At 44.1% G+C, this 23,091-nt stretch overlaps 1 protein-coding gene across 10 annotated transcripts in view; it reads left to right on the forward strand.

Annotated features, from left to right (window-relative positions):
- Positions 1-249: 249 nt before the first annotated feature.
- ATP7B (ATPase copper transporting beta) overlaps positions 250-23,091 on the forward strand; it is a 46,988-nt gene continuing 24,146 nt past the window's right edge. The window contains exons 1-4 of one of the 10 annotated variants that reach the window (XM_075421077.1): positions 250-506; positions 1,570-1,793; positions 4,551-4,662; positions 21,021-22,248. In XM_075421077.1, the coding sequence (XP_075277192.1) occupies positions 4,609-4,662; positions 21,021-22,248 (1,282 nt within the window). In that variant the 5' untranslated portion in view covers positions 250-506; positions 1,570-1,793; positions 4,551-4,608. The other 9 variants (XM_075421085.1, XM_075421093.1, XM_075421100.1 and 6 more) reach the window with 9 other exon arrangements.

Here is a 23,091-nt window from a genome sequence, read left to right on the forward strand (position 1 = left end):
TGCGGCTGATAGGCGGAGGGGAGGAGAAAGGGGCGGGGGTAGGCCCTGACGAGTGGGTGGGAGCAGCGAGTGGGGCGCGGCCATGCCCGAGAGGGGGCGGGGCAGGGCGGGGCGGGCCGGTGCGCGGGCTGGCAGCGCCCCCTGAAGGGCGGGAGGGGCGTCGCTGTCGCTGTAGCCATTGCTGCCTCGTCCTCCTCCTCCTCCTCCTCCTCTTCCTCCTCCTGCTCTTCCTCCTCCTCCTCCTCCCCCCCCTCCCCCACCTCAGGGGACGCTGCCTCCCGCCTGTCCCTCCGGGCAGAGCCCGGGCCCGGGGCACCGCTGCCGCTGCGGCAGCAGGGGTCACGGTGTGGCGTGTGAGGAGGCAGAGGCCTGCCTGGGACAGGGGGGTTCTTCCCCGGCATCCACCACACCCAGGTTTTGTCTCTGTGAGAACTGGCCCCTCTCTTTTCCCAGAAGAGGATGGTGTTCGAAGTCCCGTCTTCCAGCCCTGCCTTAATCTCCTGCTTGTAAGTGAACGTGCTCACGGGGGACAATTTCCGCTGGAGGACGTCCAGGCTGTCTCTGGCTAACGTACTTTGTCGCCTGCTTTGCCTTGACTGGGGAGCGTACGCACAGACCAGAGGGCTGGTGTAGGGATAAGGCTGCGCAGTGCTGGTTTTTAAAGTGCTGCTAGTGATGTGTCAGCGAACAGCAAGACTTTGTGTTTCTGAAAGGGCTTCCCTTGGAACAACGTAAGAAACTCATGCTGCTCTCCTGGATGCTGGGAAGTGCTGAGTGAGGAGGGGCTTAGGCAGAACGGCCCAAAACATTTCTGATCTCCTGTCGTATCGCTAGGTGCTTTTTTTTCGCCACCGCATTCTCCATTAAAAAAAAAAAAAAGGCTTCATGTGCCAGATTCGATCCAGATAACTCAGTCTCCATTCTCTTGCAGAGTTGAGGTTGTCCAAAATTTGAGGGCATTTCAAGCTTACTTTCTTTGAACAAGACCTCTCCAGAAGCTGCGTTCTTTCAGCCTTTTTGGAGGCCAGCGTAATCTCTTTCATGTCGTAGCCGCCTGTACATTTTGATGTCTTGAAGCTGTTAGGGATGTTTATGAAGGTCATCCTGGGTGTTATTCATCAGAAGAGTGCTGGTTGGAAAATACTGAATCATGAGATTGTGTGGCCATTTCTATTGGTCGCACCAGAGACACAAAGTCTCTGCTGTAGTGGGAGTGAGAAGAGTTCAGCTTAAGTAATAATTATTTGATTCTGACCTGCCTGGATTGGGTTTTCCACTTAGGAGGACTCACCATATGGACATGGAACTGGACATGTGTCAGGGCCTCAAAGTTAAGAGTTAGTTAATTGGTTATTTTACTGGAGTTTTTATTTAAATCTCTTCACTGACCTAAATACCACTGCCTGTAAGTTTTACAGGGCATCTCTGCCTTTATGTAAGCGGGATGAGTTCTGTTGGGAGGTCCAGCAAGCATGACCTGGCATTTCATTTCTGAACCAACAGCTCTCATAAGTAGGGTGCTACAGGCACTGGTTTCTTTCCCTGAATATTTTTCCTCTTCCCCAACAGAGCAGTTGCCTGAGAAGCATGTGAGATGTTTGCAGAAGAGACTTTTGCTGGATTCACATCTCTCAACTCATGTTGTCATGTAATGTCAACGTTTGAAGATAATTGCCTGGGTTCAGAGAAGAGGAACAGTTCTACGCAACAAGAAGTCCAGTCTGTTTTAGATGATGACATTTGTGTGTCTCCCCACTGACTTGAAAAGGAGCTTATGGCCACTCTCTTGGAAGGTATGAATCTTAGATAGAGTGTCTTTATGAAGCTGAAGGATCACGGGTTAGCCATGGTTTAATTAAGATGAGACTTACGTATGCTCAAGAGTTCCAGGGAGCAAGAAGAATAATTAATGACAGGGACACCTACATACCTGGCTTTTGAGCTGCCTGGGCCATGAATGGCAGATGCAGTGTTTTGGATTTACAGTCAGCTCTCTTTTTGGTAAATCATGTAGCTAAAGCACTTGGAAAAAGCCTTTGGCTTCATGTGGCTAGAAGAGTACAACTCGTTCTTTCCAGTCAAGGCTCATTGCAAGGTTGACTGTACTGAAATCGGGATTTAACCCATGAAGCTTCCAGCCCAAGTCCTGCACTTTCTCAGGGGTCTCAGTCCTAAGTGTCAGAAGTATGTTTTAGCTTGAGCCCAGCAAAACATCTTGCTTTTCCTGAAACCACCTAATAAATTTCTCGGAAGTTCCCCAGAGCTCCTGCTAATGAATGCATATGTCAGTGCATTTGGCAGCTGGATGATTTGCACAGTCACAATGGGAACAGCTGCCTCGTGGCAGCATAGTGTATTCGCAGTGCGAGAACTTTCCAGCAGGGTGAGCCTCGGACTTGATTCAACTATTTGTACAGCCAGACATGCTCTGTGTGCACAGCATAGCCTGTGTAAGATGTAGGTCTGGCACTTCCCTGAAATACTGAAACTTTTGCATGAATGCAGATTGACTGTCCAGCAGTGGCAGTCACATAATCTTCTTGGTGACAGCAAACTGGGGGAGTTGTTGTTGGGAGAGCAGTTCATAGATACTGTCCTTGTCCTGCTTTCGCTCCCATGGCAAACAACAGATAGACCAGAGGAATTGTTTTGGTAGAAGCAGCCCCCTCTGATTTATATTCCATATTCTTTTTTTAAATTTTGTGACCGTTTCCTTACCATGTGCACTCATTTCTTGAGTGGAGTAAGCCAAGAAACCTGATGTCCTTGCAGGCGGCATATGACCTGTCAGTTGTAGCTGAGGCGCATTGTAATAAAGCATATACATAAACAAATAGATATTCTGGATCTGGATAACTTTTGCAGATCCTTACCAATGCTAAATGGGGGAAAAGAAGAGTTCTTCACAGGACAACTAGACTAGATAGAAAAGGATGTGAAGAAAAGCTGCGGTGCATCTATCTGCTTGTACTCTCTGCCTGGTTTAGATGTGTCTTTGTGTCTTTGTTTTTTGTTTTTTGTTTTTTTTTTTCCAAAAACCACCTGAGTTGCTGCACACATAAACTGTCACACAAGTTCAAATGATAACTTTGAAACCTTTGCCAGTCCTGGCACAATTTCCTCAGACCTGACTTTGCAGTCAGAAAATGTTTCGTTTGATGGCCCCCATTTCTTCTGCAGTTCTTCCTATGCGTTTTGTAGTTACCTCAGACCGTCTTCCTTTTCATGGAAGGCTCTTTTTATTTTGGAAGCAGTGTTCACTTGCTTGTTGTAGGGAGAAATCTGCATGAGTGTGGGAGTATCAGATAGTTTTCTCAGTTCTAATATTTTATAATTCACAGAATGAGAGTGGTTGAGGTTGGCTGGGACCTCTGGAGGTCCTCTTGTCCATCGCCCCTGCCCTAGCTGGGTCATCTAGAGCCAGTTGCCCAGGACCGTGTTCAGATGAGTTTTGAATACCTTCAAGGATGGAGACTCCACAGCGTCCCTGAGCAACCTCTGCCAGTGCTCAGTCAGTGTTTTGTGATGTTCAGAGCGAACCTCCTGTGTTTCAGTTTGTGCCCATTGCCCTCTGGTCCAGTCACTGGGCACCACTGAAAGGACCTGACTCCATCTTCTTTGCACCCTCCCTTCAGGTGTTTGTGTACATCAATGAGATCCTCCCTGAGCCTTCTCAAGGCTGAACAGTCCCAGCTCTCTCAGCCTTTGCTCATAGGAGAGCTATTCCAGCACAGTGATCATCTTAGTTGTTTTATTTTTTCTTAGTCCCTCTAGTGGTAATTAAAAAACAGACGTATTAATACTTTCAAAGTTCTTTTGTTAACTTTTCTTTGATCAGAGGGTATTCAGCCTCTGATGTGAGCAATATGAAAGCTGTGTTGCTGACAGCCTTACAGACTGCAAGGGACATCTTTAATGTGCAAACGTCCAACACAGACTAATTGAGTTGTCACCACATTACAACTTCCCCCCCTTGATGCATATGTAGCAGATGATATTGTATGCATGCATTTAGGGTATTGGCAGTAACTTCAGCAAGTGCAGCGCTGAGCTCTCTGCGGCGTTCCCACTCCAGCAGTGAGAACACTATTAAAAACCTTGTCTGTAGAAATTCCATGTGGCTGACATGCCAACGAAATTAAACTAGCCTTGTCATGAAGTCAGCTTTGTTCTCACCTTCCCAGAGAGGTACCAAGCTTTTCATCTTTTGCTGCCTCTGTGAACATTTTTGTCCTGTTTTAATTGCTTTCCATATTAAGGTACTTTGAAGGAAAATCCATGCAATCAGGCCTTCTGAAGTGAGTGGTATTCAGAACAAATAGCAGAATCCACTCACAGCGTGTTCTCTGCAAGCCCACAAGGCATTTGAGATGGTTTGAAAGTATATTTTTGTAACTCATTCTTGCCGAGTACTCCATATACGAGTAACTTGGTAACGTAAAACCACTGGCAACTAAACAAAGAAACTGGATTAATATTGTGTAAGGATATTCATATGACAGTCATGTGGTCTTTTATACTTTCTTGTACTGTTTGTTACTTTCTTTCAGAAACGTGCACTGTGTAGCTCTGAGTCTCTCATTCAGGGCTGCTGTCTTAGCTACCAAAATGCCTGAGAGGACTGTTTTTAGCAGAAGGAACCTTAGATCATTCGTATACACAGTAAGTTTTTCCTTTTTGCACATGTGTTGTGATAGGCTGTTAAATGTTACAGTGCATTTGTTCCTCATTGCATAGTAACAGGAGGCAGAAATAGTTGCACCAGTTGAGTGCTAAATATTTGTGAAAAAACCTCCAAGTAGTGGAAATAAATTGTGGCACTAATATATCTAAGGCAAAACACTGTGGGGTTGTTTTTACTGATGTGTTGTAATATTAAAGTTGCTAAATACAAGCAATTCTAGTAAAAATGTTTTAACTGTCATCTTTACTTTTGAGCTAGATATTCTAGGGCATGGGTGCTCGCACCATGTATCTATGAGCAAAAGCTGCCCTTTTTTTTTGGCAGAAACAATGAAGAACTAAGCAGCTTGGATCTACACAGAATTTTAGCAACAATGTTTGTTTGTATCACCAGGCAACTTAAGCAGGTTGAACCCATAGCTTTTGATTAACAGAAGATTATTTTCACACAAGTTGTCCCAGTTAGGCAAGGACCATGTAGGAAAACAAATCAGTTCCGCTGTTGGAGTTTAATCCTGTAGATCGTGCCAGTGTTTTAGCCTCCCATGAGCTCTTCTGTCAGTTCTCCCAAACAGTTATCAGCAGGAAGAAGCAAAATGTCTGACAATTTTTTAGGGTGGGTGAAGGAAATATATTCAAGCAACTGAGGGCACAGGCAGAAATGAGATGGTAGATGATGTAGCCCTACTGAAAACATCACTGAGCTTGCAAAATAACATGTAGACTCTCCTTAAGTCCCAGCTTTTTCATCTGGAAGGCTGTGATTCTGGAGGGGCTGGGGACTATTCCTGAGTGTCTGTGACAGCAGACACAAGCCCTCCTTGCTTTTCCTTCTCCCTTATGCAGATACTGATATGTCTATGACCATCTGGACATGAAAGGGATCATGAAGCACCACCTCTTTCACAGTAGTACCGTAACATCTCTTTAAATCAACTGTGAAACTCCTCAGGAAGCTGCAAAAATTTACAGTGTGAAATTTTTACCGAGATAGGCACCTCCACCATCAGACTTTAAAGGGTTCACGTGTTGGAAAAGAAACACACTGCACTAATGTGTTCAGGATGCATTTGTGCACGTGTGTTTGTGCGTGCTTCTCTTTGCCTGTTTCAGGAAGCAAGGGAGAGTGCTATTTGGATCAAAATCCAAATTGTTTCACAGAAACCAGGACGAGGCAGGATTTGCATTCTGTGCTCACGTCTGACTCCTTGGCATCGATCAAGAAAGGGAAAGGAGCCAGAAACTGGCTGCGGAGGCAGGACAGAAGGGAGTTACAATTATTGGAGGAGACTGTTTGGCTAGTCCAGACATGAGAGATGCAAGCACTGTGCCCTGTCACCTCCTCTGACTTATTTCTATTCTGGGGATGAAGAAAGCTTGAAAGGTCGGTGATTTTCCCATGGGGTAGATTCAATCAAAGATTCTCTTCTGAGGGGTGAACTAGCGCTGCTTAAAAGTAGTTCCCTGCCGCACTACCTTTTCTTTCAATAAGCAGAGGTGCCAGGAGGGAATGATAAATGAACGGAGCCTGAATTTCCATGGATTAGCATCTCTGCTTTCCAGGATTTGAGGGCAGTTAATAAATCTCAGAAGGTTGCTCAGCAGCTCTCAGGATGGCTACTTTCTTTTATACTAAGCTGCAGAATGCATCATTTTTGACTAGACATGTCCTTGGAAGAAACATTCTTTGTCTGGGGAACAGACTGAGGTGAACTCTGGAAATGACGGGATTGCAGAGAACTGAAAACACCTCCGTTTCACTGTTGGAAAGCTTTTTTTTATTTCCCTTTTCTTACAACTGCAGGCTCCCAGGAAGTCTTTCTTTAGGAGTCATATGTCTCCAGTTTTCTCTGTATGCTCACGCAATAAACAAATGCTGTTTTTACAGTGAGTTTGAGTCATGGTGAACCAGTATGCCTGAAACAGAAAACCTGAGAAAACCTGTCTGCATTTGAAAGCAGGATTTTAACTGCATATTTCAATCCAGGTGTTAAATGTTTTAGATAAAAATACTTGTAAACAGAAAGAGGCTTACTCTTAATTGCCATTTCCCTTAGGTGTTTTTCGAAGCATCTGTTTGTATAGAAGCGATTGTGTAAAATTAGTAGCAGAGTTTCCTGTGTTGGTACTTTCGTCCCTGACTGTCACTTTAGTTCTGACATTTCCACCTGAATTCTTCCCCACTACTTGTAGGCTGCCGGTGTTATCTGATGTAATACAAAATTATTATCAGATGTTACAGCAGAAAAAAATAACAGCAAATGTATTTCATCTTTATATTTTATTTCTCCACGCAGTTTCTTTAAGCCTCTGCAGTGAATCAGTATGGCTCTATCCAGGCAAGCTCCACGTATTTTTGTGGTCACTTGGAGGTATGGTTTGCCTACTGTTAGAAACTGACACCTCCCTGCCTGTGACTCTTACCTGAGAGCTGACTGTAAGTTGATGCAAGCTGTTAGACCTGGACAGGGCAGTGCTGTAATAGTTCTTAGCCCCGAAGAGCAAATAATGAACAGAATTTTTGTAGAAAAATAAGTTAGCTAAACAGCAGCTCACATACTTTACAGTTTGGACCTCTGACAATTGGAAACAGCAAATCCTCTACCCCATGTACCTGTAGTGTCCTGATCAGAGGTTTCCATCCTCGCTTCTTGCCTGCTGTGGCAGAGGGAGTCAGCCAGAGAGCTCGCAGATCTTTGTCTATCAGAAGGTGGGAAGAAAAACCCGCCTAAGGGCAGTGCTGTAGTTAGGGAGGCCCCTGCTGTGAACACCTGGACCCTTGTGTCCCTTCAGTCCCGCCATGAATACGGCGATGCTGAGGCCAGTGGTGTGTGAGCAGTGCCCCAGTTTGTTCGCTCGCGGGACGGCAGTAGCCGTGTCTTGGCAGCTTGTGGCAGAGCCCAAGAGGGCAAGTAGTGGGGGACGGGTGAGAAGAGGCTTTCTGCCTGCCTGCCTGCACTGTGGCTGAGCCCCTGTGGCCACAGGGTAACCTGAAAGTCCACCCTCTCTGCAAGAGTGAGATCACAGAGAGGGCCCTAACACCCTCATGCCTTTTTCTACCCAGTAACTGCAACCAATCCACAGGAAGAGAGGGGAAGAAACTAGTAAAAGAACCAAATGGATGATGTGGAAAGCGGAAACCCTACTTCCCAGGCAAAATTTTGCCTGGAACACCAAGAAAGCAGATAGGACTTTGCTCAGGATCCTGTGCTGGAGGAGCCCGGGTCCTGTGGTGAGGAGTGCTGCTATCAAGCTTCTGTAGCAATTTGGGAATTACTGGAAACTCCTCTCTTTCTGTACAGAGGTGGTTTCTGCCAGGATAAGATAGCCAGAAACAACTGTTAAGAGAAACTGAATTTGGGCTTGGCTTTACGTATCTAGCCTGTCCTCACAAAGGCAGTATGTTTGGATTTTAGACGTGGCATCTGTGATGCAAACACAAGATGCTGTTTTGTCTTTTTTTCTTGAGAAGGTGATTGTGGTATATATAAATGAAATGGGATGAAATAACCTTTTATTTAGAGGCCGAGCAGTTTGACTTGGGATTAAACACTGGCTGTAGAACCAGAAATGCAGGCTTAAATCAGAGTTACATTCCTTTTCTCTTTCTTTGTTCATTTTTCTTTTTTAGCATTCTTTACAAATATGATGTGCTTTGTGTTATTTACATAGTGTAAGGTGTGTCATCAAAGTGAAATCTCTCCTTCTGGCTGTCAAACATGACCACAAGAATGATTTCAAACAAGTGCTGGCAATGAACTAATAGTAAATTTAAATAGGGTGGACTCTACAGTCAGGGACAGTTTAGAGGATATATACGCGATATGAATGTCACTTAATATACAGGCTTACATTCCTGATCTGTATAGGGAAAAAACAGTTGCAGATTTGTCAAGGCATCTTAGACTCTGCTAGTAGTTTGCCTTCTACAGGGTAAACAGCAGCTTGCTTTGGAAAAAAAAAATCAGTCTTCCCATTTACTTAGATCACAATTCAGACACTTACTACCTTATTTATTCAAAACAAATTTGAAGAATATTTTTAAAAACCCACAAAAAATACTGAGGAGTTTACAAAACAAAACTGGAATTAAGAACTTGAGTCCTATTTCTAAATGTGGATAGCAAATGTAGGTGACAAAAGCTATGATCTTTAGCAATGACTGATATATTTCACAGGTATAGGTCTTTCTGTCTTCTCAAGTTAGTCTTTAAAAATAGTTACTTTTGTAACATTATTCATTCTCCAGTTATATTTGAAATATTGCAGTTAAGATGGATAAAATATAGGTCCTTTTTCTCTGTATAGAATTCAGAAAAGCTTTTGCTCAAAATTTATAAGTGAAAACCAGCAAGAGCAAAGCATGAATAACATCAGAAAATTAAGTTGGAAACTTGGAAGTGAAAATACTGGTTTCATCGTGACACTGCCTGACGAGTTCTGCCAGTCTGCTTCACCTGCTAGGTGAATGAACGTTGCTGGAAATATGGACTTGAATTACTTTGTGCAGATTGCAATTGTTCTTTGCACTTAGACCCTGACCCAAAAGGTGTGCCTTTTGCTGTGGTAATGTGACCAGCCTGGTAGTTTCCAGGCACTTGCAAACAAATTACTGCAGTATAAATAGACAGATAACAGAAATTACCATAATGAAATCAACATTGCAAAAAGCAGACAAAGTACCAAGTCCACACAATTTGCGATCTTACTAGAAGCCACGGCATGAAAAAAATTAGTGCGTGTTTTGGGGCCCTGTTACAAAAGAGATACTCTGTTGAGTTCCGTTGGTTTAGAGCAAACAAACCTTTTTTCAATATTTAGAGAAGATTGAGTCTGCTTCCTGAAAAACTGAACTCAAAGTCTGAGCCGATTTGATTTGAAATGAGGCCATCAACTCTTAAGCATTCGTATCCATGGCAGGTAGGAATTCAGTTCCTTGTATTTCAGAGTTACGGTTTCCTTTTTTTCTTATAGTGTGAGAAATAATATTACTTATGATCATGCTTCTTCATCTGTTGAAAGAAATATGTATACCAGTCACGCTATACAAACACTTGTGTATCTGATGGCTGCCAGTTTGCTTAGGACTGTAGCCAAACAGCTATCTTGCTGATTTCATGTCTCAAAACTGGGAGCAAATGTAAGAGGGAGGGATTTTTGTTGCCTCTGCAATGCTAAAAAGCTACGGCCTTGTTTTATTTTCTGTAATAAGTATGTTAGTCTGGAGAAGTCAAGGACGTAGTTATGTACCATGAGTCTGACCAAGCTTCCACTGAACTTTCAGCTGCAACTGATTGACTGCGTGGGGGAAATGTGAGCCTTGCGTTGCTGAGTAGGACTGAGCTGAAAGTAGGACCAAATCTGAAAAATGACTGCTGCGCAAGTGCAGGGATTTGCTTGAAGAAAAAGTGCATAAATTTACTAACTGCTTCTATTTTGGCTTAAAGAGGACACTGACAGAGGAGAAATAGTTCTTTCACACAAGGGCTGGGTGTTTCACGGGTTCCCCCTCCAAGCAATGCTGTTAACAACTTGATAACTGTGAGTTATGTTGTTTGTGATGTTACTAGGAGGTTTGCGATACTTTGCTTTTTCCCCTTTCTTTTCTCTTAAAGCTCCAGTTCCTGCAGTTGCGTTATACGTGTAAAAAGCAACGTCAATCTAACTCTGTTATGATGGGGAAAAAAAAATCAAAAATTTTAGCCTACTGCATCCTGAAGACAAATAATAAAGAACTCACAATACTGCCAAATGTGAAATTGCTTGGGTTTTCGCCTCATACCATTGTTTGTATGCCTCAGGATGGATTGTATTTCAGTGGTTTAAAATTATTTCTGAGGAGGAGAATAGGAAAAGGATTAACATTCAAAGGCAGACTGAGTTTCTAGAGTGATGTGTTAGTACTAATACATCCCTCTTTGCACCGACGTGATGTGCACGTATCTGAACCGGTTCCTCTGGTCTGTCTGTCAGATTAGGGCAATATGACCCCCTTACCTTCAGGCCCCCATTTTTTCCCTTGAACCTAATCTTCTCATCTTTCAAGGCATTGTTAAGACTATTTTAAGATGCTTTCTTTGAGAAAGGAACCAGAAGGATTAGACGCAGGCCAGATCATCCTATAAAGCCAGAGATGAACGCACTCAAGAAGCATAATTTACCTGAAGACACGTAGTTCTCATGTGTTTATCACATTCTCTGACAGTAGCAGGTAATATAAAGGGGAAAAGTCATGTTTTGTCAGCTCTTGAGGCTTTAAGTCAGAAGGATTTCATTTTCTTGGGACGTTCTGCATTTTCTGACATGAAAAGGCAAACGTCTCTGCCTGACATTAGCAGAGAGCTGTGACGGCAGCAGGTATGTTTTCTGTTTGCCATCTAAACCTCCTGCTACCAAACCTGAGTGAGTCTTCCTGGCGAACCTCCTAAGCTGTGCAGAATCTAGCCTTGAACCATGGCGCGTTACTGTTATCAGATGAGATGGGCAACGTTGCCTTTCTTGTTTCAGCCTTCACTAAAATGCTGAAAAAGTAGGAGTCAGAGTTCAGCAGCAGGCAGTCGCAGTGGTTAACTCCTAGCAGTTGCCTCGCTCCCCTGGCAGGCATTGCCACCCCTGAGGTGCCGACATCAGATCCCTTCCTGAACTGTGAGAGACTTGTAGAGTGGTTGGGATGGGGCAGGACCTCTGAGCTTTCAGTCTGGTGTATTAAGGTAAAAGGAAATTGTTTGGTTTTACAAGATGCTCAGTGGTTTCTGATTTGTGAATGGTACCTCCTCTTCAAGAGCTGCTCGTAACTTAGTCAGCTGCACAGGTTTCACTTGTCATTGCCATATAGTTCTGCCTGAGCCTGCAGCTGAGCTACATATTTTAAATCAGCTAGACTGGTTGAGATATATCTTAAGCCCCTTTCATCTAAAGAGCTATGGCAAGCTTTTTTCCCAGCCAGATAATTCTTTTTAATGTGGGTAAATATCTTGTAGACTGAACATGTTCAAAGCACAGCCCTGTGTGTTTCTTCTCTACCTCCATAGCGGTGTTCAGGACTCTGCCAAAGGCAAAGGACCATGGGGCACTAAGTAAGAACTGGTCTCCACTGCTTTTAGAAACAAACAGATTCTTACCTTAGAGTTACTCAGAAGTTGGGGAAAAAAAGGGACGAGTGAGGGGAATCAGAAGATACTTACCAAACATCTCTATTCTGTCAGCCTAAGTTGAGCTTTGCTGGTGAACCTGAAATGAAAAAGAAAAAAACCCAACTTGTGTTTACAGTATGTTTCACCATATGATAATTTCATGAATATTAGTTGCTTGTAGAAGCATGCTTGGTCGGGTTTGGGATATTTTTAATAGCAGAGATACTGTCTAAAGCGTATACTTTAATGCTGGCCAGAAGCTGGAATTTCTGTTCCCTTAGACTTTATGGAATTTGAAATTTCCGTTATTTGGAATTAGAATGCAGAACTGAATTTCTGAATATGTTTGATTTGGGCTTAAAGAATTGGGTTTTTTTAGAAAGACAAACCCCAGATTTTAAATATGTGTGTATCTTTAGTATGTGGATGTAGCATTAGTATTTAAAGACATTATAATGAAATGTTTTCACGTAAGTCAAATCGTGTGTTTTCAATTGCTTGTTTCAAAACCAGTTAAAATCAGTAATTCCTGAAAAGATTTTGCCTTTAACACAGCTTTCTTTTTCAGAAGTGTGTTCCATCTGAATTCAGGTGTGTTTTTAATTGGTTTCATTTATAAATACAGAACAAACGCCTTTGCTCTACTCTTTGTAGTAGTACTCTTTAGAAGGGCCATTTCTCAAAATGTTTTCAGAATAACCCTTTTTTAAAGCTTAATGTTGTCACCGAGCTTGTTTATTGAGACAATGATACAAAATAGTGCTACAACAGTATTTTGAGTTTTGCTTCACTGGTGAAAGACCTTCCTTTTCCAAAGATGGTTCTTGCCTCTGGAGCCCAGAACTGGATGGTGTGAGCAGAGCGGAGGATTTACCTTTGTGGGGAAGTTATGAGAGGGAGTCAGGGTGGGATGCTGATGTCCCGCATGGTGGCTCTCTGGACCACTGTCTTTGTGGCGAGGGTGTGAGTGATGTAGCTCTGCTTTTGGAAGTAAACCGAATCTGAATTTGTCCTGCCTGACAGATGGAGTGTCATCTGTTTCTTCAGGTTTTCGTAATGTGACATAGATAGGCTGAGATTTTGACCCTTTGTGCTAACTTCTGCATAGGAGTAAATTTGGTGACTTTTCCCAACAAGTCCAAGAGATTCTGATTAAACGTAAAACAATTATTTTAGGGCTTTCCTGTGCAGTGAGGTCACTGCATAGCCAGGGAGGGTGTGAATTGATGACACATCAACTTTATTATATAAATTCCCTGCATGGCCATTCTTTAGGTGTCCCTGTTCAGGGGTGTCTTCAGGAGTGGACTGCACTACTGTGGGCTTAGGGAACTTGAGGTCCCACTCACTGAGTTAGCACAGTGCTGTGAATTTGCTGCAGGAGATTCCAGAGAAACACATTCAGGCTTGACTCGAGGCACTGCTAATGGTGGTGCCTGTCATGTGTACAGCTGTCTAAATTAGATGTTCCTGTAGTTGCCCAGAGGGTTTAAGGGGAACTGAGTTTGCCAAAGGGAGTATCTTCTCTTTTTTTTCTTTACTTTCTGACACTAATTGCTGGTTTAAGTTTGTTTGTTTTTTAGTAAAGCTTGCTGATGGTAAAGAGGCCCGTTTTAAAAGTATAAATATTGTGCTCACTCTTTTTCCGCTCCCCCTCTTGAAGTAAAGAATGAATGCTCTCGTGCCCTAAATGAGTGAAAGACCTTCGGTCTAGGAACCTTATCTCGTGACACAATCATAGACATGTTTTCAGTGTTAGAAGGGACCACTTTTTTTCCGGGAAATCCCTGGTAATTTCACAGAAGAAGGAGACGGAACAGCAGTGCCCTTTGCAGGAGCTGTGATTATGCGCGTGTCCGCAGGGAGCTAAGGGCTGGTAGCTGAGTTAATTGCTGCGCACAGGTCGTGTGTGACGAGCTGGTGGGAGGCAGCCGGGGCCGAGCCCGCCGGAGGCCGTGCGCAGCGCGCTGGGGACGCGTTGGTGGCGAGCGTTCAAGCTGGCGGGAGGAGCGGGCGGCCAAGCACAGCGAGCGGCGTACGCAAGGGTCACAGGTTACGTCTGGGGTTTCGTGATGAATGGCTAATGAGCGCGTTGATTAGGCGGGCAGAACGCTTCAAGGCGTTGCTAGTGAGGCTGAAAGAAGAGTGGCTGATAAGACACCAAATAACCGCTCTCGCAAAGCTCTCCTTCGGCATTGCGATATTTAAAGACCAGAAAGATAATGGAGAGAAAACTGGACAATAAAATGAAAAGGGAACTGTCCTGCTTAGCTACTTTAAACAACAAAAACGTAACCCTGGTGTCTGTTTGTAAGCGGCAGGCAGCTTGTGATGTGCCTGAACTACTGATTATTGGTGAGAAGTCCAAGACAGGATCTCCGGTAAAAGCAAGCGGTAACTTGCAGAAAGAAGAGAAACTTTTGCAGAGTTGCTCCATGGGAATGCCAGAAGTCAATACAGTTGAAAGACAGGTCAGTGAGCTGCTGTGTGTGTTGGGAGGGAAGAGGTGTTTCTGGACTGGAGGATTTAAAACAAAGCATGTTGAACGCGGGTTGTACATTAAAGGAGGCTAAACCTTCTTTATCTCAACTGTCTCAATCCCCAGCGAGGATGCTTGCCCCAGAACGAGCAGTACACAAATGCAAAGTCCTCTGGAGATCCTCGGAATGTAATCTTTGAAAGCGGATGTTAGTGATGAGTTGCGCTGTTGTAACTAATGAGCATTTTTTCAGCTCCACCTCTAATAATATAGAGTGGTGATTCTTGGTAAAGAAACATAGTAGTATTTCTCCTTTTAAACTACAATTGCTTGAGCAGTTTGACAGCAGCTCATACCAGGTTATTCTCTAGAATAATAGAAACTGCAGAAACATTAAAAGGTCCTAATTGTAGGTAAGTAGTTTATTTATAACTACTAAGTGCATGCTAGCAAAAGCTCTTGATAATACATCTGTGGCAACATTTTTTTTTTAATTCAGTGTTATGTAAGGGCTATGGTATTTTTGGAGATGAACTGTTGTGGAGAAGAGGCTTAGAAAGAGCAATGCTAACAAAAACACGATGAGGTTTATTATTTTAAAAAGAGTTTTTTCTGTTTAGAAGGTATGTAAATTACAGTAATGTAGTTTGGATTAGTGAATATTGTGAATATTTAAGGAAAAGAAACTCTCGGAACAAATTTGATGTCCTTTGAAACTGCATGTGCTTAGAATGGCTTAAATAATTAGTGTCAGACTGGACTGAAATAACAGCCAGTATGGACCAAATATTCCTGAAGGCTTTTCCTGCCTCAAGTTACTTCTTACATTATAAAAGTTTGCTAGAGAACAATTATGACGACTGTTCTACCACAGGATCTCTTTCCTGTGTTCGGTTCACTGGGATATATGCGTTGCTTGTACTGGAGCCGTGAAGAACATCACAAAGTGTTTTGCTTTAATTCTAAAGTAGAAACAGTCTGTTTGCAACACGGCTTTCTCCTTTCCCACGAAACCAAGCATGGTTTACATAGTTCCCTTTAATTTAAAAGTCCCCGTTAAGGTCTCTAAGATTTGTAAACTAAGGTGTGTGTAGGTATCGTTTTAGTAAGACTGGCTGCAACTGCCTAAAACTTTCCCCCTCGTCTGTACTGTTGGAGAAACCTGTTCCCAGATGGGGAATGTCCCTTGGCAGAAGCATTAGGGCAACTAACTTACTATTTTGAAAACAAAAACACCATAAAAGCTTCTTTAAAGTAATATTTCCAATGAATCCTAATATCAGGTGGAGAGGGTGTTTTTTCCTTGTTTAAGACTCAGGAACTGCTTGAAAAAGGAGTTGTGTTACAAGTGGTTACTGAAAATAGTAGCTATTGACATTTGCTAATCTTTGCTAAGCTTGAGGGGGGAAAGGGAAGGAAGGACAACCATTTAAGTTGTAATGCATTTAAACAATACATGCTAACAAGATGGGTGGACAAGTTGCACTGAGATTTGCTGAGGAAGGTTGAATTTCTGTCCGCTCAGAAGTGCTGTTGTTATAGGCGTGAAATTGAAGACTCGGGCCCTTTGATGTTCCTGAGGCTGCTCTGTCCTCATTTTGTTGTTCACTGGCTGCCTATAACAAACTGGGAAAGCATCTGAAGTATTTAGTTAATAGTATGTGGCTTTTCAGTTGTGTGTTACTGCCTGCCTGAGTCCAAAGCCATGAATCAGCGGGTTGTGAAAGAACAAAGCAGGAAAGGTAAAACAGCAGCGCAGATAAGATAATTCTTCGGCAGCTGTGTGCTCGGAGGCGAGAGGGTGATAGCTGGTTTCAGCCTGAGGAGGTACAGGGAGCAGAGCAGCCCAAAACCTTCGGACACACCGGGTAAGAGGTTCAGTGAGGTCCAGCATTTGTGGATGAGCCGACGGGAAGAGGCAGAGAGGACGGCGCTGAATGGGACAGACCCCATCTCCTCATAGTGGTGAGGAGTCCGGCGCTTGAATTTCAGGATGTGAAAACCGGCATCCCTGCGGGCCAGGCGCAGGAGGACGGGAGGGCAGCGGCAGCCCTGGGGGGAGAGCCTTGCTGGAGCACCAGCGAGGAGCAGCAGCCGTGTGGGATCTCGGTCTGGGTGGTGCTCGGGGAGCTGCGGGGTGCACCTGGCATGGCCTCAGCCTTGTGCTGCAGAGGCTGAGAGCTTCACACTGGTGTTTTGGAGGTGGCTGCACCTCTTGGGAAGGGGAGGTGTGGGGTAGAGGGATGGCTTTCCCAGTGACAAGCCACCCCAGGAGGTGACCGCGGAGCATGGGGGTGGAGGGAGCATGGGGACCTGGCCAGGGGTGGCTAGTGGCTTGGGTGCAAAGCTGAGGAGGGCACAGACCTTGTTGAATTTACAGCTATGGGGTTGCATCTCTTGTCAGGATGCCAGTCATCATGTGAATGTACGGGTGGGTCTCACCCAGTGCTGTGGTTTCTTCTTCTTTGGGTTGTTTTTTCCCAGTGCAGTTGACTTTGCTGCATTTATTCTGTGTCCTCTCACTGCTGTGTTAAACCCTTGGCCTTAGCACTTCTGAATGGGAGTACCCAAAAGAAATAGCCCATTTCAGGTGACAGTGAAGCAGCCTGATGCCAGGGCTCTGAGGGCAGCCCTTAATGGAGCAGTTTTACCCCACCAGTCACACAGGCCATGGGCAATGACCACCTTTCCCCCTGGACCAGCCGCTGAGCTCTGGATGCCATAATGCCAAGGGCTGCGTGTCAACTCAGGGACGGAGACTTGGTGCTCCCTGTCGAGCAGTGTCTCCCTGCCTTGCTTCACCTCTGAGCTTTCCCAAAATGTTAGTCCAGCCCCGGGGCGTATTCCTGTGGGATGACCTCCTTCCTGCTGGCTGGAGCCAGTCAGGGTGGGGAGCAGGAGCCTCTGTCTCTCCCTGCTGCCCCCAAGCACTGCTTTGCCCCAGGGCAGGGATGAGTGCTCCAGCTCCTGTCTGGGGCAGCCAGGGCTGCTCTTCATTCCAGTAGGTTTGCTCTGAAATCCTCATATTGGGATATTCAGACGCCACACTCATGCACATCAACACTTTCAGTTGCTACTCGTCTTGGGTCTGGTTTAGAGCTGTTAGATGGGAATGTTTTCCATTCAGCTCTGGCGCTGCCTTTAAAGCTCTCTCCAGCTACTGCTGCTTCTGGGTCATGGAGTCCCTTTTTAATTTTCTTATTTTCTTTTTTTTAGGTTGTTTAAATGAGCTTCTTAATGCTGCTTACTGTAGGGCTTCTTGGCTTTCAGACTAGACCCTTGCTCTGCTGTGCATTTTGAGTTGAAGCTTTTATGTGCAGAGCAAGGGAGGGAAAGAATTATCATAATTTCACTTTTTCATTATTTATATATTATTTACATAGTCACTGTAAAAATACATGCGAGATTGGTAGAGCGAACAGACTCGGTCTACACCTCCCCTTAAAAGTAAGCAGGCCTCCTTTGGAGCGAGAGACAAAACAGTCGGTAACTGCGGCCGGTTCTTCCACGCTCCCGTATGGATGCGGAGTCAGATGCATTTTCATTATTTCATTAGGATTTCTCTCAAGGCAGAAGCAAGCAGGAGGGGTGAAACCTGGGAGTCCCAGGCACCTTTTTTTGGCATTTTTGGAGCTGATTGCTTCTCCCATCCTTTTGCAGATAGATGGTGTCTCTGAATTACTATACAGCCTCATAGATGCCATTTTATGTGTAGGTGTTAGCTGGTACCAGGAAACCCTCTTTTGAGACCTAGCATGTGCCTGAGGAAAACTGCAGACACACTTCTGTGTGCCTCGTCTTTGTGTCCTTACATGAACCTGATCTTTTCTTCTGTTCTTGTGTAGAAACACCCCTCCTCGCAAATACAGAGGGAGATGTATTTGTACCCCTTCTTTTTTTCTGAAGCTGTTAAACAATACTAAAGGCTTTGTAAACACTGTATTTGAACCTGTTCACATTTCTATTTTTTTTGTGGGGGTGTTATTCAATGATTTGCCATTTGTGGGTTTTTTAGGGTTTTGGGTTTTTTTTAAAGGGAAAGAGACTTTTTTTTTTTTTTTAATCCATGTCCCCTCTCTGTTTTTCTCCTTGTCATTTAAAAATTTGTGTGCAAGGATTTTTCTCCTACAGCGCAGAAGCATCTGGTTTTGTCAAGTAACAAATGAAATATTTTTGCCAATTCTTCTAAATGTTGGGGTAGATTTTTATCCAAAATATAAAGTGGTGGCCAAGTTTTGATGTTTCTGTGACTTACAATGCATTGAAATAGTAGAATCAGTCCTTGCTTTCATGTTTTTCAAGAGACTGGAGGATGAGAAATACCCTTTGATCTTTTTATACGTTTAATTTAAATTGCTTTTGTATCACTGGGTACCTAGGAAAACTGAGACTGTTGGTGAGTGTGGGGGTGGAGGAACACAGTGGATGACCTAAGGCCTGTGATGTTTCCTTGTTTTCATCTACAAGTGGCTGCCAGCAAAGTGGTGAAGGGGAGCAGGAGGGTGGAGGATGTTCCTTTCACCCATCTCTCGTGCTCTGTTTTGCCAAAGGATGCAGAAGGCAAATGCCTTTGTTGTATGAGCCAAAGTAAATGTACAGGGTGAGCTCCTGTAACTCACATGTGGATTTTTGCTTTACCTGGTGTTTGTGATAAGAGCTGGCCACCGCGAGCAAAGTGTCCTTGTTCAGCTGGGGACAGGACCTGGGGAAGAGGAGATGAGGGACAATATTCAACTAACATTTCTGGAGGTAGACATTACAATAAATGCAAGTTTGAGTTTAGGCAACATTTGAAATGCAGTGGCTGAGAGACTATTTTCGTTTTCAGATGGGCTTCTTTTCCATACACAAAGCCATATTATTATTTTAAACTGTGGGAAGGCACAAATAGGAGGAAATAAGCATGTGGACGTCTTTGTGTGCACTTAAACAGGGAACCACCTTTGCAGGGAGGCCAAATTAACTATTTATTTTTTGTTTTGAAAGGAGGGACTGGCTATGCATTTCCACGTATGTTGGGGATTTCAGTAACTTCTGAGAAGAAAAGTACAGAGAGAGCGATACGTGCCCCAGGTACTGCCAAGCCTGTGTGAGGGAGAGGTAAAAGGGGATGTTGGGGCTAAAATATTCCCGTGACTCTTCTTCCTCAGCATCCCCGGAGCGTAGCCTTGAGGCTAGGCAGAGAGGGAGGGGGCACGAGGGGAGAGCTTGTGGTTGGGATAGCGAGGGGCTGCCCCGTAATGCTGAAGAATTGAAGTTGCTCATTCTTCCTCCTTTCTAATAAATAGCTTTTGGAGAAGGCTGAAAGCAAATTTCACATGTTAAATTTTTGCCATTTTGGTCGTGACCCCAGAACTCATTACTCCCAAGCTGTCTAAGCATGAAACAAAATCAAGTTAATGAATTTTGAATACTGCATCAAATGACCTGGATGCAGTCTAGTGTTAATAAGCGGCCTAAATGCTTCTCATCTGCGCTGCAGTACAAAGGAGGGAGTTTTCTTCTTGGTGGTAGGAACAAGAGATGCGGTACTGAGCCTGATCCAGTGCCCCCCCCGCCCCTGCAGTAATACCCAGCATTAGGTGCTTTAATGAATGGTGGAGAGCCCGCGAGAGAACGGGTTTGTCATAGTAGCTTGCATCTAGGTCTTTAGCAGTTAAAGCTGCCTTAAATCAGGGATGTGAATTTCGATGTTCTATCCGTGAAACCTGACAGTCTGGACTTGTCCCTTACCTTCTCAATCTTCCTTATCATTTGGGGCCAGCAATTTCGTTTGATGACAGAGTCTGTGTTCCAGTTACCTATTCTGCGAGAAGCATTGCCTTTATCACTTTGGGTTTTTCTTAATATTTCATTTTCAATTGAGTTGAGTGCACTAAACTGTAGAGTCCCAATACTGTAGGACCCGTGATCCAGCTGATGGATAGTCCACTTCTGGCCCGTCTACTTCAATATTGGTTATTACATCCTGAAAACCGGTGATGGATCAAATCAGTGAGTTCTTGCAGCTCAGTATATGGTCTTTCTTAGGTGTCTCACAAAGAGGTAGATGAAAATAAACCACAGATAGGTCTGTGTCTCTTAAGACCTTTGTTAGATGTAGATTTTACCTTGAAGATCTATATATATGCAGACAGCCCAGGCCCTTGTGTGCATGTGTAGAGATCTTCAGACATCATGCAACTGGCCCTGCCTGTGCCAGCTGGTTTCAGTCTCTCGGGAAATTCTTCATTTGGTTTTCTGTGGGCATTTTGATTTGGTTTGATCTGAACTCCTGCTGAGCAATAGCAGGTTGGACAAACCGAGCCAGCTTCTGGCATTTGTGGAGAGACGTTCAGCACACTCTGCTGTGACCCTTTGTGCAGGTGACAGTGTGCTCTGCAGAGCAGGGCTCAGGCTGCGTGGTGAAAGCACCCTGTGGCTGCAGAGAGCTCAGGTTTTAAATGATTGGATTGGAAATATTAAGACAATTTTGCTTTTATATCCCTAGTGAATATTTTTTAAATTGCTGCTCAAGAGAAGTGCCAGAGGCCTGATTCATCATTGTGGGCATAGCTAAATGGTAATATATTGAAAGTGTGAGTTAACATTGTGAAGCATTTTGGCAGTGTAGATGGGCTTGAGAGCACTTCTTATATGTGCTTGAGAGAACATGCAGAATATTGCTGCTTTTACAGTTCTAAAGATGCATTCTTTTTATTTTTATTTTTCCTCTTGCTTTTTAGGCTTTGTCCAACACTGATTCTCCTTCTGGCTGTGAGCTGGAGCCTACAATGAAACACAGTTTTGCTTTTGACAACATGGGTTACGAGGAGAGCTTTGAAACTGCACCCTCTCCATCTCCCCAAGAACACACCGTGGCAGTCAACGTTGTGGGAATGACTTGCCAATCTTGTGTGCAGTCGATAGAAGGCCGAATTTCCAGTGTGAAGGGCATTGTGAGTGTTAAAGTCTCCCTTGAACAAAACAATGCTGTAATAAAGTATCTGCAGTCGGAAATAAGTCCTGAACAGATTTGCGAGGAAATTCAGGATATGGGCTTTGACGCCAACATAGCAGAAGAGAGGTTGACAACAGCGACCGTGAATTTGTCATGCTTGAGAGAAGCAGTAGTAAAGCTTCGGGTAGAAGGCATGACATGCCAATCCTGTGTCACCAAAATTGAAGGAAAGATTCGGAAACTGCATGGTGTGACGAAAATCAAGGTGTCACTTGGTAACCAGGAGGCAATTATTGGTTACTATCCTTACATCATTCAGCCTGACGACCTCAAGAGCCATATCAGTAACCTGGGGTACAACTGCACCATTAAAAGTAAATCAGCCCCGTTGAAGCTGGGTGTCCTCGATCTCGAGCGCTTGCAGAATGCAAACCCCAAGGAGACACCAGCAAGTCTTGAGGGTGATGGGGTGGATCCGCTGGTCGCCAAGAGAAGTAGCACAGCTACGGTGGCTTTACGAATAGAAGGCATGCACTGCAAGTCCTGTGTCAGAAACATTGAAGGAAATATGTCAGATCTTCCCGGCATACAAAGTATTAAAGTGTCTTTGGAGCATAAACGTGCTGTGGTACAGTATAGCCCAAATTTAATTACCCTGTCAGCTTTGCAGCAAGCTGTTGAATCCCTTCCACCTGGAAACTTTAAAGTATGCTTCCTTAGTGGTTCAGAAGCAAATAAAGGAGCATCTCCATCGCCTGCTGCGCTATGCGATCTCTTCAGAGAGCCACTGCAAGACACAACATGCACGGCTGTTATTAGGATTGATGGCATGACCTGCAGTTCTTGTGTACAGTCCATAGAAGGGACCATATCACAGAGAAAAGGAGTGCAACACATAGCAGTTTCTCTAGCTGGCAGAACTGGGACCATACATTATGATCCAGCTGTTACTAATGGAGAAGAGTTAAGAGCTGCCATAGAAGACATGGGGTTTGATGCTTCTGTGCTGACAGGTAACAGTGTTTTTTCTTCTGTGGGTAGCGTGCCAAGCTGGGCCATGTGACACCTGGGTTGAGACTCTCTTGTGGAGAGAAACTCTTAGAACATCTCATTGGCAGTGTCTTTTCTAAGGGACTAGCCTGATCTGACTTCACTTAGCAAGGAAGGGAGATTTCAGCTGTGAAACACGTTATTTCAGCCCTTAATGACTGCGCTAGTGGGTGGAAGAGTTGAGTTACGTTACGAATCTAAAAGCTTTGGAAGTTGGTACAAGGTCTTTCAAACACCTGATCCCCTTGCTTACTGAAGTAGGTTTCCTCCTATGTCTACAGGCTGCTGTAAGTAGCTGTCAAACCAAATGTTTTTCGACTAAAACCCACAAACTTAATGAAATCTCTTTCATTTAAAACCACTTTTTACCTAGCTAAAATCTCTTTCTAGTGTCCTAATCCTTTGACCTTTATTTCTTGAGTATTTTTACTAGCCCTACTTTACTAAGTCTTACTTTCAGCGAGGTAAGTGGCAAGATGCAGGTACTCTATGGTGGGAGCAGGTGCTTTTGCCTATCAGCTGCAGCACAGTTTGTACATTTTCTACATGTGCTCAATGTTTAAGAAGTTGCTATGGTGCACAGTTTCCTCTCTAGTGAATTTCAAATGCGGCAATGTTTATCTGCCTCAGCTCAACAGATTTGCTTTGAGAAACTGGTGTAGTTTACCTCGAATGAATTAGTTTGATCCCAGCAGACCACATCCTATTAGCTTTTCTCACAGGTGATCCCAGCAGACCACATCCTATTAGCTTTTCTCATGGGTCCAATCCCTCTGAATCTGTGAAACTGCTACAGATGAGGAGGC

This window comes from Opisthocomus hoazin, chromosome 1, assembly GCF_030867145.1.
Source record: "Opisthocomus hoazin isolate bOpiHoa1 chromosome 1, bOpiHoa1.hap1, whole genome shotgun sequence".
In the NCBI taxonomy this organism is placed as follows: Eukaryota; Metazoa; Chordata; class Aves; order Opisthocomiformes; family Opisthocomidae; genus Opisthocomus; species Opisthocomus hoazin.